The sequence below is a fragment of the Nannospalax galili genome, unplaced genomic scaffold, assembly GCF_000622305.1.
Source record: "Nannospalax galili isolate Female #2095 unplaced genomic scaffold, S.galili_v1.0 scaffold286, whole genome shotgun sequence".
Taxonomy (NCBI): domain Eukaryota; kingdom Metazoa; phylum Chordata; class Mammalia; order Rodentia; family Spalacidae; genus Nannospalax; species Nannospalax galili.
In genome coordinates this window covers 9,147,135-9,158,939 of record NW_008359442.1, presented here as the reverse complement: position 1 = coordinate 9,158,939, position 11,805 = coordinate 9,147,135, and the positions used below count along the sequence as shown (strand labels likewise).

The 11,805-nt window shown below is 43.4% G+C and overlaps 1 protein-coding gene across 2 annotated transcripts in view; it reads right to left on the bottom strand.

Annotated features, from left to right (window-relative positions):
• Positions 1 to 10,204: 10,204 nt before the first annotated feature.
• Positions 10,205 to 11,805, bottom strand: part of Fshr (follicle stimulating hormone receptor) — a 192,116-nt gene continuing 190,515 nt past the window's right edge. Inside the window, exon 10 of one of the 2 annotated variants that reach the window (XM_008823037.1) lies at positions 10,205 to 11,606. In XM_008823037.1, the coding sequence (XP_008821259.1) occupies positions 10,373 to 11,606 (1,234 nt within the window). In that variant the 3' untranslated portion in view covers positions 10,205 to 10,372. The remainder of the gene's footprint in view (positions 11,607 to 11,805) is intronic. The other variant, XM_008823038.2, reaches the window with a different exon arrangement.

Here is an 11,805-nt window from a genome sequence, read left to right as displayed (position 1 = left end):
ACACTGCTAAAAACAGCCATTTCTAGGCCCATGGTCTGCACAGCAGCAGTGCCCTTCTCCCTAGGATGACAAAGCTGACCTTGACTTAGTAGATTTTCAATCAGAGGGTGTTTGGTGTTTGATTGGATGATCATGTCTCCTTGGCCCTGTGGGCTTCTAGAATATTAGGTGAACGGGGACAGTACAGTGACAAAGGGCCAAAGTAGTGCTCTCTGCAGCCCAGGGCCCAGCTCCTCAGGTACTTCTACTTTTACCCTGCTGAACTCCCTGCCCGCACTCATTTGTGAAATGACTGATTGCAGAAGAAAAAAGGCCAAGGCTATGAGAACACCTTACTCTCTTCCAACACAGGGGCTCTTTTAGAGATGAACAAAGATACACTTAAATTAAAGGTTATTCTTCTCTGGAGGACACACCTCAGAGCTTGCAAACCTTTTCTTAACCACGTTGGCCCAGAGCCAAACTTGGCCAGGGAGTTAGAGCTCTCCTGGGCCAGAGCCTATTTCATGGTCTTCATTTTTCTCTCTCCCTAGTTTTCGCTGAGCTCAGCTGCATGCCAGTCAGGGAGACAATCAGAATTAGGAAAAATGATATTCCAGGGAATTAGTAAAAACTCTGCCACTTGAGTGCTGGGCTATGCTTTGTGACCTCATTTTCCTTTTTCATTTGATTAAATGTACTTCTTGGGGACCCCAGAGTGACCAGTGAGCAGGGGCCAAGTGAACACACAGTCACTGGTGTACTGTAGGCCCCGTCCTGCTGCTGGTGGCGTCTAATCTCTGTCATGGCCCTTTTTCCCACTAAGATGGTGTTTCCAATAGCGCTACTCCTTTGTAACTCTAGGACACAGGTGCAGTGGTTGTGATAGTCATTAAGGGGGCATTCTAAAGTGGACCCCAGGGACTGGAACTCTGCTCCTTTTCTGTTGTCGCTATTGCTTAGCTGTACCACCCTAGTCAGGTCGTTTGACTTGTAAAAGGTTATTTCTTCTTTTATAATAAGAGAACCCTCCATCCTAACTTACTGGGATATTCTGAGGCTCTAGTGAGCCGGTATAAGCCCAAGTCTTTCAGAATTTGTAAAAGTCCATTGGAATGTAAGAGAATATTATTGCTGTGTTGTGAGCTATTGATCGTACCCTTTCTAGAACGACAGCTTCACAGAGGAGGACTTGGCTAGGGAAGGTGGAAAGATGACGATGCAGAGGATTAGGGTGGGGCCTTGGAAGTCAGGGGAATGGGGAGGAAGAGGAAGAGGTAGCTGGTGAAGGAAATGAAGGTGACTGGACTTCAGGGTGCCCCTATGGTAGAGATACTGAGCTAGACAGTCTACACAGGTCAGCTCAATTAATATTGTAACCATATCAGAGATTTTTTTCCCCACTCAACTCCAACCTTTTTAGAAATAAGGAAATCCAAACTCTCTGGCTTTCTGTACATTGTCTTTCCTCTGTTCCAACCACACTGATATTTTTCTAGGACTTGCTAGGCTCCTTTAGGTCTGAGAGCTTTTGCACTCATTCTCTTTTCCTGGAGCACCGTTCCATCAGTATGCACACATCTCACCTGCATTTTCCTTAGGTCTTTAGGTAAAAGTCACCTCCTTAGAGAGACCTTTAACAACTCTCTGACATATTACATCATACTAATGAGAACAGGAGATGGAAACTGGCCAGGCAGGGTAGGAATCACAAAGCAGAGGCTCTGAGAATGTCCTTGCTTGGAGCCAGGATCACCAGGAGAGAGTTCTGCTTTCTCCTTACTTCATATCCTTACCTGGAAGCTACAAGTGAGGACGTGGCTCCAGTTGAGAAGAGGAGCATAGTATATCACAGTTGGGCCAACTAGACTGATCAGCTCCCCCCTCCCCCCATGTCCCACCCCAGTTTCTGGCATAAATCCTTTAAAACGCCCCAGGCTAGCAGCTCTATGATGCCCTATTTCCTGGGACTCCTCTCGCTCTACAGGAGCTCTGCTCTTTCTCATTCTTTCTCTCTTAAACTTCCACTTACAAATCTGTAACAAACCTCTCTAAAACTCACCCTCTGTGGTCTGTGAATTTCATTCTTTGAGTTTGTGAGACAAGAACCCAGAAGTCACTTGCTCAGGATGATTTTGGTGGCAGTCGAGTTTTCCAGATCCTAGCCCCACCCAGCCAAGCTTACCAAGAGCCAGGAAAGGCTCTGCTGAATTTAAAGTTACCTCCAAAGTTTCCCATATCAACATCTCTTTCCTGATTTACTTTTTATCATCAGCCCTTGTCATTCTCTAGCAGGAATGCATTTTACTTATGTAACTTGTATCTTATTGGCCACCTCTACTGCAGTGTAGTCTTTGAGGGCAGAAGTTTTGTCTATTTACTACTGTATTTCCAACTAAAGGAATGGCACTTGGTTTATAGCAGACACTCGGTAGATATTTATTGAATGAGTGAATGACTGAATGGAAAACAGAACTGTGTGGGCTTCTTCAGAGATAGATTTTGATTTCTGGAGGTGTCCACCAGTGATATAATTTATCTTAACACCAAATATTTGCACAATTCCAAATGCTAGCCCTTATGTCTTTCGATTAGACTCTCTCCTACAAATAAGTTCATTTTTGAATTTTGATATAAAACTGTTCATTGAAACCCACAGACAACCAAGCCTCCTTAAACACCGTGGACTTCCCAGAACAGACGTCTTGTCACCACCAGCCTGGCTAAGTCACGCCCAATGCTCTCACAGCTGAAGATGGATGGAGATCTTCTTGGGCTGTTTCCTGAAGATGGCTTGCTTTGGATTATGACACTGGCAGCAGCTCAGGATGCACAGGGAGCCCAGGGAGAGGAGAGTTTTGTGGCAGTCTCTGAAGGCTGTCTATTCTTCATGGCATCCTTCACAGTTTTCCCTTTATCTTTTTCTTCCCTTGCCTCCCCACTGCCCCGTCTCTTCCTCTCCCTTCTCCTCCCTTCCTTCATCTCTCTTCTTCACCCTTTCTTCCCTCATCATCTTTCTTTCTCCTTCCCATCACTAAGGTAAAAAACACAACTCTCACCTCAAAGGGAACAATAGAAGTTTACTCTGGAGTCAAATATGTGTGACCATGGCCCAGGAACACAGATTCAGATTATCCCACATACCATGTTTCAAAGTGGTCATCATTTCATGAAGTTTTTGTAGTCACAGAACAAAGAAAGTTATACATTTTTAAAAACATTGGTGGAAATGTCAGGTGGGTTATAGCAAAGCAGTGAAATCTCTGCTTTAGGCCTCCTAAGCCAGCTAATGACATTCTTAGCCTTTGTGTGGAAGCTAGGGGCGTGCTTGTACACTGTGAAAGAGATTTACCTTATAGTCACAAGGATGTTAGGTCACACACAGAGGTGGGCAATAAATAGCTATTTAGGCAGTTAAGGTAGCCCAAGATAATTTGGCCCTGAACTGGAAATATTTCAACTTTCCCCAGTCACTAAAGTTCTCATCAGTCAGCCTTGTGGAACCTTTGTTTTTAAGTGTGGTTTTCTTTCTGGGAACTTTTGTTCACATCATCCCTTTATGTTCACTTCCTTTCCTGTACAGAAGTGAGGGATGTGGAGGGTTTGCAGTTGCTTGAAGGGTATTTAGAGGTGTGAGCAAGGATGGAAACCAAGGTGGGCACCTTATACCATCTGCAGACATCTCCAAGGTCAGGACACCTGACTTTTCAGTAAAGGAAGACAGGAAGTCAATACAAATGGAGGGGAACAATGTGAATTTTTCAGCTTGTTTGAAATCTTACAAAATCACCCCTGACATTTAACTACCATGAATAGATAGTTTTTAAGGCTAACTTCCTCAGTTCAGGGGAGTTGGCTCTGCTTAAATGTGGGGCACATTTGTGTGTGATGTGCATGTGTGTGCTAAGTTCCTTGATTTAAAGAGGGAATTACCAGGAAAATGCTCTGACTGGAAAGCACAGCTGAATTCAGCAAATCACTGTCTCAGTGTCTTTGTTTTCTCAACTTTGAATGAAGTCTTTAGATAAATAATTCCCCAGTTTTCTTTGGCCCTGGGACTTCATGAATGTGTGTAGCAGAGTGAAGTTGGGCTCTGCAGAGTGGTGGGTGGTAAGTGGGCTTGCTCGCCACCCACTTACCTGCTCAAGCCCTTCCTGCAACCTGTCCTGCAAGGCCAGATAGTAATGACACTTCCAACTTCAAGAATACAATGTCTTTGAAACTGATAAATTGCAAGAAGCAAGGAGCTTTTGGGGTAACTGAAGTCTTGCCAGGACCCCATCATGCCCTTTACCCTCTTTGAAATGCCCGATTTTCATATAGGAGCAAAACTTTTTGGGAGATATGTTCTTTGGAGATGGGAACTCTGTCCTTGAGCTTCTGATGCTTGGGAAACAACTTAAAATCTTCCTTGGCCAAATAACATTTTTATGAAATATATTAATACCAGACAGTTTAAATGACTCCATCCAATGATACGTGGGGGGGGAGATTGCCTGTAAACTCTCTAAATGAAACATGAAAATGTTCTTTGTATCTTATTATGTAGAGGATATCACTAAAAAACAAGATGATCTTTAATGATTTTCTTCTTCTGTATGTAAGAAATGTTTCAGGATTGAATGGATATTGTGTCACAAAGAAAACAGAAGAAAAGAAAGCAAGAAGAAAAATAGAATGCTCCTACAAATTGTGGGATCTGAACATTTTTGAGGCCTACGTATTGCAGACCAGGGGCCTGACTACTGCTGATGTGAAGAGAATAGAGAATCAGGTATGATGAAGACCTTGGGTCATGGGAAGGAGCAAGCTGGCTTCACATTGTCTGAGGTCTGATGTGAGGAAATTTTGAAGACCTCCAGAAATATTTTCCCAGGAATATTGTCCTTTTGACTCCAACTGGAGACCATGGTGAGCGAGCCCCAGGGGACCTGGAGTGTTCTGATCCTTGGACCTTTCTTTTGGGAGGTGGGTTGAGCTTATCAGCTCAGTTTCCTTGCAGCAACTTGAAAGGGTTTAAAAGACAGACAGGAAACACAAGCCCAAAGGGAGAGCGATCAGGTTTGGCTTTGCCCACACTGCCCTTTCTTCCATCTGTCTGGCTGTTCCCGCTCTACTCATGGCTCCCCTTTTCCTTTCATTGCTTTATGTTTCCTTTGTATTTCTTCTTTCCCTAGCCTCAAATAGTAAATTTCTTGGAAAATGTTCGCCTGGAGTAGTTGCCCTGCAGGCCTTATTTCAAGGAAAGGATGGGACAGACTAACACAGGGAGGAAAAGCCAGAGAGGAGATGCAGGGAGAGGAGAGATGAAGATTCGATGATGTCTGAGAGGTGTGAAGGTGCCATATCTTGACCTTGAACCCCACTGGCTTCATCTCATGAGAGAGGATTTCAGGTGACTCAGACAGGAGGATGAGGCTGCTCATCCACCCATTTCCCCTAACACTCTTCCACCTTCCTGGCTGGAGACCTTTCCTCCCATGACAGAGGCTAAAAGGGGCATGGGCTTATTTTTGCCAGCTTTTCTGTGGCCAAGGTACCAATCTTGGATATTGGGTGGGAAGGAACGCTGTCTTTAGGGAGATTTTTTTTTCGCCTTTGAAAAGAGAGGAGTATGGAAGGACCATGACTGGCATTTCTAAGACCTGGCATTTCTAAGACTGTAATCTTGTTACCATGAGGGAAAATGTGGCTGCATTCCCAGGAGGGAAGAGAGAGAGGATGGGAAGGATCTGGAATGGGCTAGCTTGTATTTGAAGGAAACCAAACACTGTGTATTTGTCTCCTCCTTCAAGTGCTTTCCTATGCAGAAGACTGTGTCTTTATAAACTTAATAAAATCAAACTTTATGAACCTAAAACTTGAAGTCATCAGTTGTAACAACTTTTTTCCCCCTGATTTTCTAATGAATACTGTATGATACCAACTTAAAGCCCAGTACTGCTTGCAGCAAGGCAGCAGCTCCTTGGTGATGCAAGATCTCCTCTGGCTTTTCCTTCTCCTGGAAAGGGGATCTGAAGGGTTCCCCATTTCAGGGTGCAGGACCCATGGTGAAACAATGCCATCTGTCTCCTAGCTTCATCACTAATGAATGGCAAGATAAAAACCAATGCATGAGACTAGTTCCTCTCGTCATCTGACCTCTAAGAACTTCTGTGTTTACCTATTCTCTCCATAATGGATCCTACCATGTCCGACTGCCTCCTGGTATTTACTAAGGAAATACATGGAGAGAGAAGGGAGGAAAGACGCAGAGATCTGCCAGAATGGGACTTAGGAGTTCATAGGGGTTGTTAATATTTGAAGAGGCATGGGACAGCCCAGAGTAAATTTAGGTTAGGAGTGAAACCTGCGGGGCTGGCATTACCCAGTGTATGCCAGGATGCCAAATGGAGGGTCCACAGCCAGTATCCACCCCAGAAGTCAGTGCCTGCGCTGCACCGGTTGCTAATATTTTGGATAAGAACCCTGGGCATGCTAAAAAATCTCTGGAAGAAGCTAGTTCTCTTCATGGTGTTTCAGAATTAAAACACAAGCCTTAAAAAAACAACTGGAAGAAACTAACATTATTTTTAACGCCCCCCTCGCCTTGTCCTTTTCCACTTTCTCCTCCTTCTCTTCCCCCTTTGTGATTCTTGGGTCTTTCCCCAATTTCCTTAAGCATTACATTGAATCCAGACCCTCAAACATGTTCAAGCATTCTACACCCTCAGCCCTGTTTTGAAGCTTCTTTCCAGTCTGTGTATGTTTCCATCTCTGCCATTGCTCCAGGACTGAACTACCACCCTAAGGGCACAGCGTCAGAGCTGTTGCTTGGACAATCGCTCTCAGGAGAAGAGGAACTAGTGTACTGGATTCTAACAGTTTTTGTTAAAGTGTGTAGAAAGTGCTCCTTTCCCTTGAGACTTTTCTAAAGGCTCTGGAGGCACTGAGTTTAGCTCCCCCCAAATATGTTTGCTTATTTAAGAACTGTCCCATCTCTCAGCATGAAGTGTGGCAGTGACTGATGGGTGGAATGTCATCTGAGCGTCTCTCCCTGTGTATTTATTTCTAAACATCTTGCCTGTCAGAGTCAGTCTCCTAAACCAGTGTGTCATTAGCAGCTGTGTCGTGAGATGATTATTACTCGATCATATTTATAATTTCACTTCCACTTACTTTTGATTCTAAATTCAGAAATACTCTGCCTCTGGCCACAAACAAGGAAGAGCAATGATTGTAGATAGATCTGGGACAGCCCAGTGGTGCAGCAAACTGGCGTGTGGGGGCTGGGGTGGAAAATGATAGTAGAAAGCCTTGTACTCCATAGGGCTTTAGATCAGCTCTTCAAGAAGAAACATAAAGCAAACCACACATGCAATTTAATATTTAATAGAAGCCATAATAAAAATGTAAAAATAGGAGAAATTAATTTTTAGTTGTGCTATATTTGTCCCACTATGTCCAAAAGCATGTAATCAATATAAAAATTATTGAGCTACTTTTAAATCCTTTTCCTTTCTTTGTGCTAAGTCCTTCAAATCCATTGTATGTTTTATAATTTCCACACGTCTCAATTTAGGCTAGCCACAATTTTCTTTATTTGTTTGCTTGATTTTTTTTTTTTTTTTTTTTTTTGAGGCAGGATCTCTTTGTAACCTCAGCTAGCTTTGAACTCATGGAGATCCACCTGCCTCTGCCTCCCAAGTACTGGGATTAAAGGCGTGTGCCACCATGCTTGGCAAGTATAGCCACATTTTATGTGCTGTATAGTTACATGTCACATATCATATATATTTTGAAGTCCTATATAAAGTTGTATTTAAATTAAAAAATATTATTGTGTGCATTGTGTGTGTGTGAGTGTGTGTGCGTGTGTGTGTGTGTGTGTGTGTGTGTGTACACCACCTCATGTGTATGGAGGTCAGATGAAAACTTTGTATAGTGCCTAGCAAGTGCTTTGCCCTCTGAGCCATCTTGCTGATCTAGACTATATCTAATTTTTATTTATTCATTTTTGTTTTATGTGTATGAATGTTTTGCCTGCATGTATTTGAGTGCACCACATGTGTACAATGCCTGTGGAGGCTAGAAGAGGGCGTTGGATCCCCTGGAACTGGAGTTACAGTTGGTTGTTAACCATGGTATGGGTTCTGGGAAGTGAGTCCAGGTCCTGTGCAAGAGCAACCAGTGCTCTTAATTATTGCAGCATCTCTCCAACCTTCTAGACTATATATTTTAAAGTGGCCTTCCTTTTCTTCTCCCCATTGAGCCTGGACAGGTTGAATCCTGTCTTATTACAGAACCTGAATAAAAGCTCAACTCTGATTCTGAAGCTGCTGTGTCCTTAACATGATAATCCCTTCCTTCTTTCCCTGTTCCCTCAGCCCCGCCCCAGCTTCCCATTTACCCAGCCTGCCTTCCTTCCTTCCTTCCTTCCTTCCTTCCTTCCTTCCTTCCTTCCTTCCTTCCTTCCTTCTAGAGAGTAAAGTGGAATTGATTCTTTTAAAATCATAAACTTGTACAGCTGGAAGGGACTTTAGATAGGGGCAAAATGAACAGTTATTAAACATTCATTCATTAAAAAGATACATTTAAAATGCTAACCTTGGGCTGGAGAGGTAACTCACCAGTTAAGAGCACTGGCTTCTCTTGCAAAGGACTTAGGTTCGATTCCCAGCACACACATGACAGCTAACAAGTGTCCATAACTCCAGTTCCAGGGGATCCAACGCCCTCTTCTGACCTTTGAGGGCATCTCACATACATGCAGGCAATACACTCATACACATAAAATAAAAAATAATATATAAAAAATTATATTTTTCATTTGAATTTACAATTTACTGAGATGATGCCAGGTCAGATGGGCAGAGGTGATTGCTTTTTTGTCTGGCTCTACCAGGACTTCCCTGTTAATGCATTTGGGATCAACCTTTGAAATGTTGGCCAAAGGGCAAGAAAGAGGAGGAAGGACTGGCTTCCACATTGGCAGAAGACACTCAGAGCTTTGTGGACCGGCCATGGCACAGTGCTTGGAAAAATTTATGGTGGCTTTTTATGATCCAGTTATTCCAATGGTATTATTTATGAGAACAGGTGTGAGTAGCATGCTTATTTATCAGGATCAATGTGCTGTAATAGAATGAGTTCTAGTCTGAGGGTAGGAGAGCTGCTTACTAGCCTAGGCATTGGTCTGAGAGGATAGAAGTAGAGTGATACTAACTTGCTGTGGCATGGGCTACTTTATAATGGGCTATTCCTTTTCTTGAATTACACTGAAGTTAGGTATACAGCTAATTCTAGTTTATAGAGGAGGAAGCTGAGCCTACGGAGGTTGAATCCTGTTTTATTACAGAATCTGAATAAAATCTCAACTCTGCCTGACTGAAAAGTTGCTGTGCCCATAACATTATAATCTATATGCATGCCATGTAATAGGTGTATCTTCTGTTAGGGTTCAGCCAGAGCAGCAGAATCAATCATACATATGTATGTATGCAAATATGTGTAGGTGGTAAATATTTGTTATAGGAAATTGTCTCTCACAGTTGGGGGGACTGGCTGAGCAGTATGTGGTTCTCACATCTGGTGCTGGATCTCAAAATCCTCAGGGCAGATGGTCATAAAGGTGAGATCATGAGCAAACACTCAGTGATCACTGGGTGTAACCCCAGGGATACAAATCAAGCCTGTTTCTGTTCCTCTTGCCTTTGCCCCCGGTGATGAAATACGCTGGAGAAGTTTGTCCTTCACCATGGAGCTAAGCACACCCATGTGGCCCAGGAGTCAGAGAGCCTGAAGGAGCTTCCAACGAAAGATAGAGCAATTGCCCACCAGTTGCTGCTTCTCATCCTTGAGCTGACTCAGCTGCAGCAGCACTGTGATTGCAACATAACTGTTACTTTCTTCTAAGGGCATGTTTTCCAAAGAATTCTCCCGGTGGCCCACCACAGCAGGAAACACATAAGAAAGGGAATTCTGGAAAATGTAGCTCAGCCTGTACACATGGACCCATTATGAAGTCATTGTGGTCACTGAATAAAAATGTTTATTGAATGAATGAATGTTGTGGAGATTCCGTTGGAGATAACCTGGGAGTCAGAATGCTTCATCCTGGCTCTTATAAATCACTGACTTCTTGGAGTCTTGGTTTCCTAACCTGTGAAACTCCAAGAATAATCCCTTCCCAGTCTATGCTTTTTACAATAATCAGGTGAGATAGTCCAAACAAAGGCATAAAACAAATACGATGTAGTACTTAACTGTAGGCACATGAAATTAATAGTTCCTGATCAATTTACCATAGAGGCAGCTGGGAAGATTAAATTAAGCAGAATGTGTAGAAACAGTACTGTCAGCTACTCCACAGCCTACTCTCATTCAACACGAAGATACTTTTTCACAATGTGTTTTAATTCCGTGCTAAATGATTTAGAGGGACAAGTATGTAGCTGGAACCACTGGTGACTCTGGGAGCTGAGGAGCAGTGACTGTTCCTTGTGTGGAAGTTGTGGACAGTGGATGAAGTTTCTGTCCTATAAAACTGTGCTTGCATTTCATAACAGCCAAACTTGCTCAGCAGGATAAAGAAATCCCTGCGGAAGTTCTTGGTAAAGATGGCATACAGGAAAGGATTGGCACAGGAGTTGATCGGGTAGAACAGAACCAAGAGGATCTTTGCCTTGGACACGGTGATCAGGGGTACCTTGAGGGAGGCAGAAATGGCAAAGAAAGAAATGGGGGCCATGCAGATGAAGTCGGTGAAGATAAGTGTGGCCATGCGCTTGGCGATCTTGGTGTCGCTCGATGAAGACACAATGTTAGGATTCCTCACTGTGAGGTAGATGTGGATGTAGCAGCCACAGATGACCACAAAGGCCAGGACGTTGAGTACAAGGAGGGCCATTACATACAGTTGTGACACCGAACTGTCAATATCCATGGGCAGGCAGATGCTCACCTTCATGTAGCTGCTGACTCCAAAGATGGGAAAGAGAGAGACTGTAACAGCAAAGACCCAGCCCATCACCATGACACTGGCAGCATGGCGGAGCTGCACCTTGCATTCCAGTTGCATGGCATGGGTAATGGTATGCCACCTTTCCAGGGTGATGGCTGTCAGCGTGTAGACCGATAGTTCACTGGCAAAAACAGTGAAAAAGCCAGCAACATCACAGCCTGCTCCAGTTTGCCAGTCAATGGCATAGTTGTAATACTGGCTCCTGGTATGGATATCAACTGATGCTATGAGCAGCAAATAGATTCCAATGCAGAGATCAGCGAAGGCCAGATTACACATGAAGAATCGGGGCACTGTGAATTTGTATTGGCTGGTAGTCAGGATCACCAGCACTGTAATGTTCCCAGTGATGGCCAAGATGCTAATAAACCATATCAAGACTCTGAGGATCTTGTACCCCATGATATCCTCACATGGGTTGAATGCATCTGGCTTTGGGGAGCAGGTCACATCAACAACTTCATTACATAAGTCATAGTCAAATTCACTGTACATCATGTCAGCACCTCTGCCATAACTGGGTTCATCATCTTCTGTCAAAGAGACTCTCTGACCCTTAGCCTGAGTCCTATCATCGATTTCTTGCCTTAAAATAGATTTGTTGCAGATTGGATGGAGTTCAGAGCTAGAAAAATACAAAAAAAAAAGAAATAGAATTAATATCCTGGGTCTAGAATGGCAAATATATTACCATATTTGCACAGAGTAGAGATAATGGGGTTTGTTCCTGAGATTGCTTTTCTCTCCAGCATCTTGTCTGCCCTTGAGGCTGAGCTCATGGGTTAATGCTGCTTACTGTAAATGAGCAGAAATATACATATATA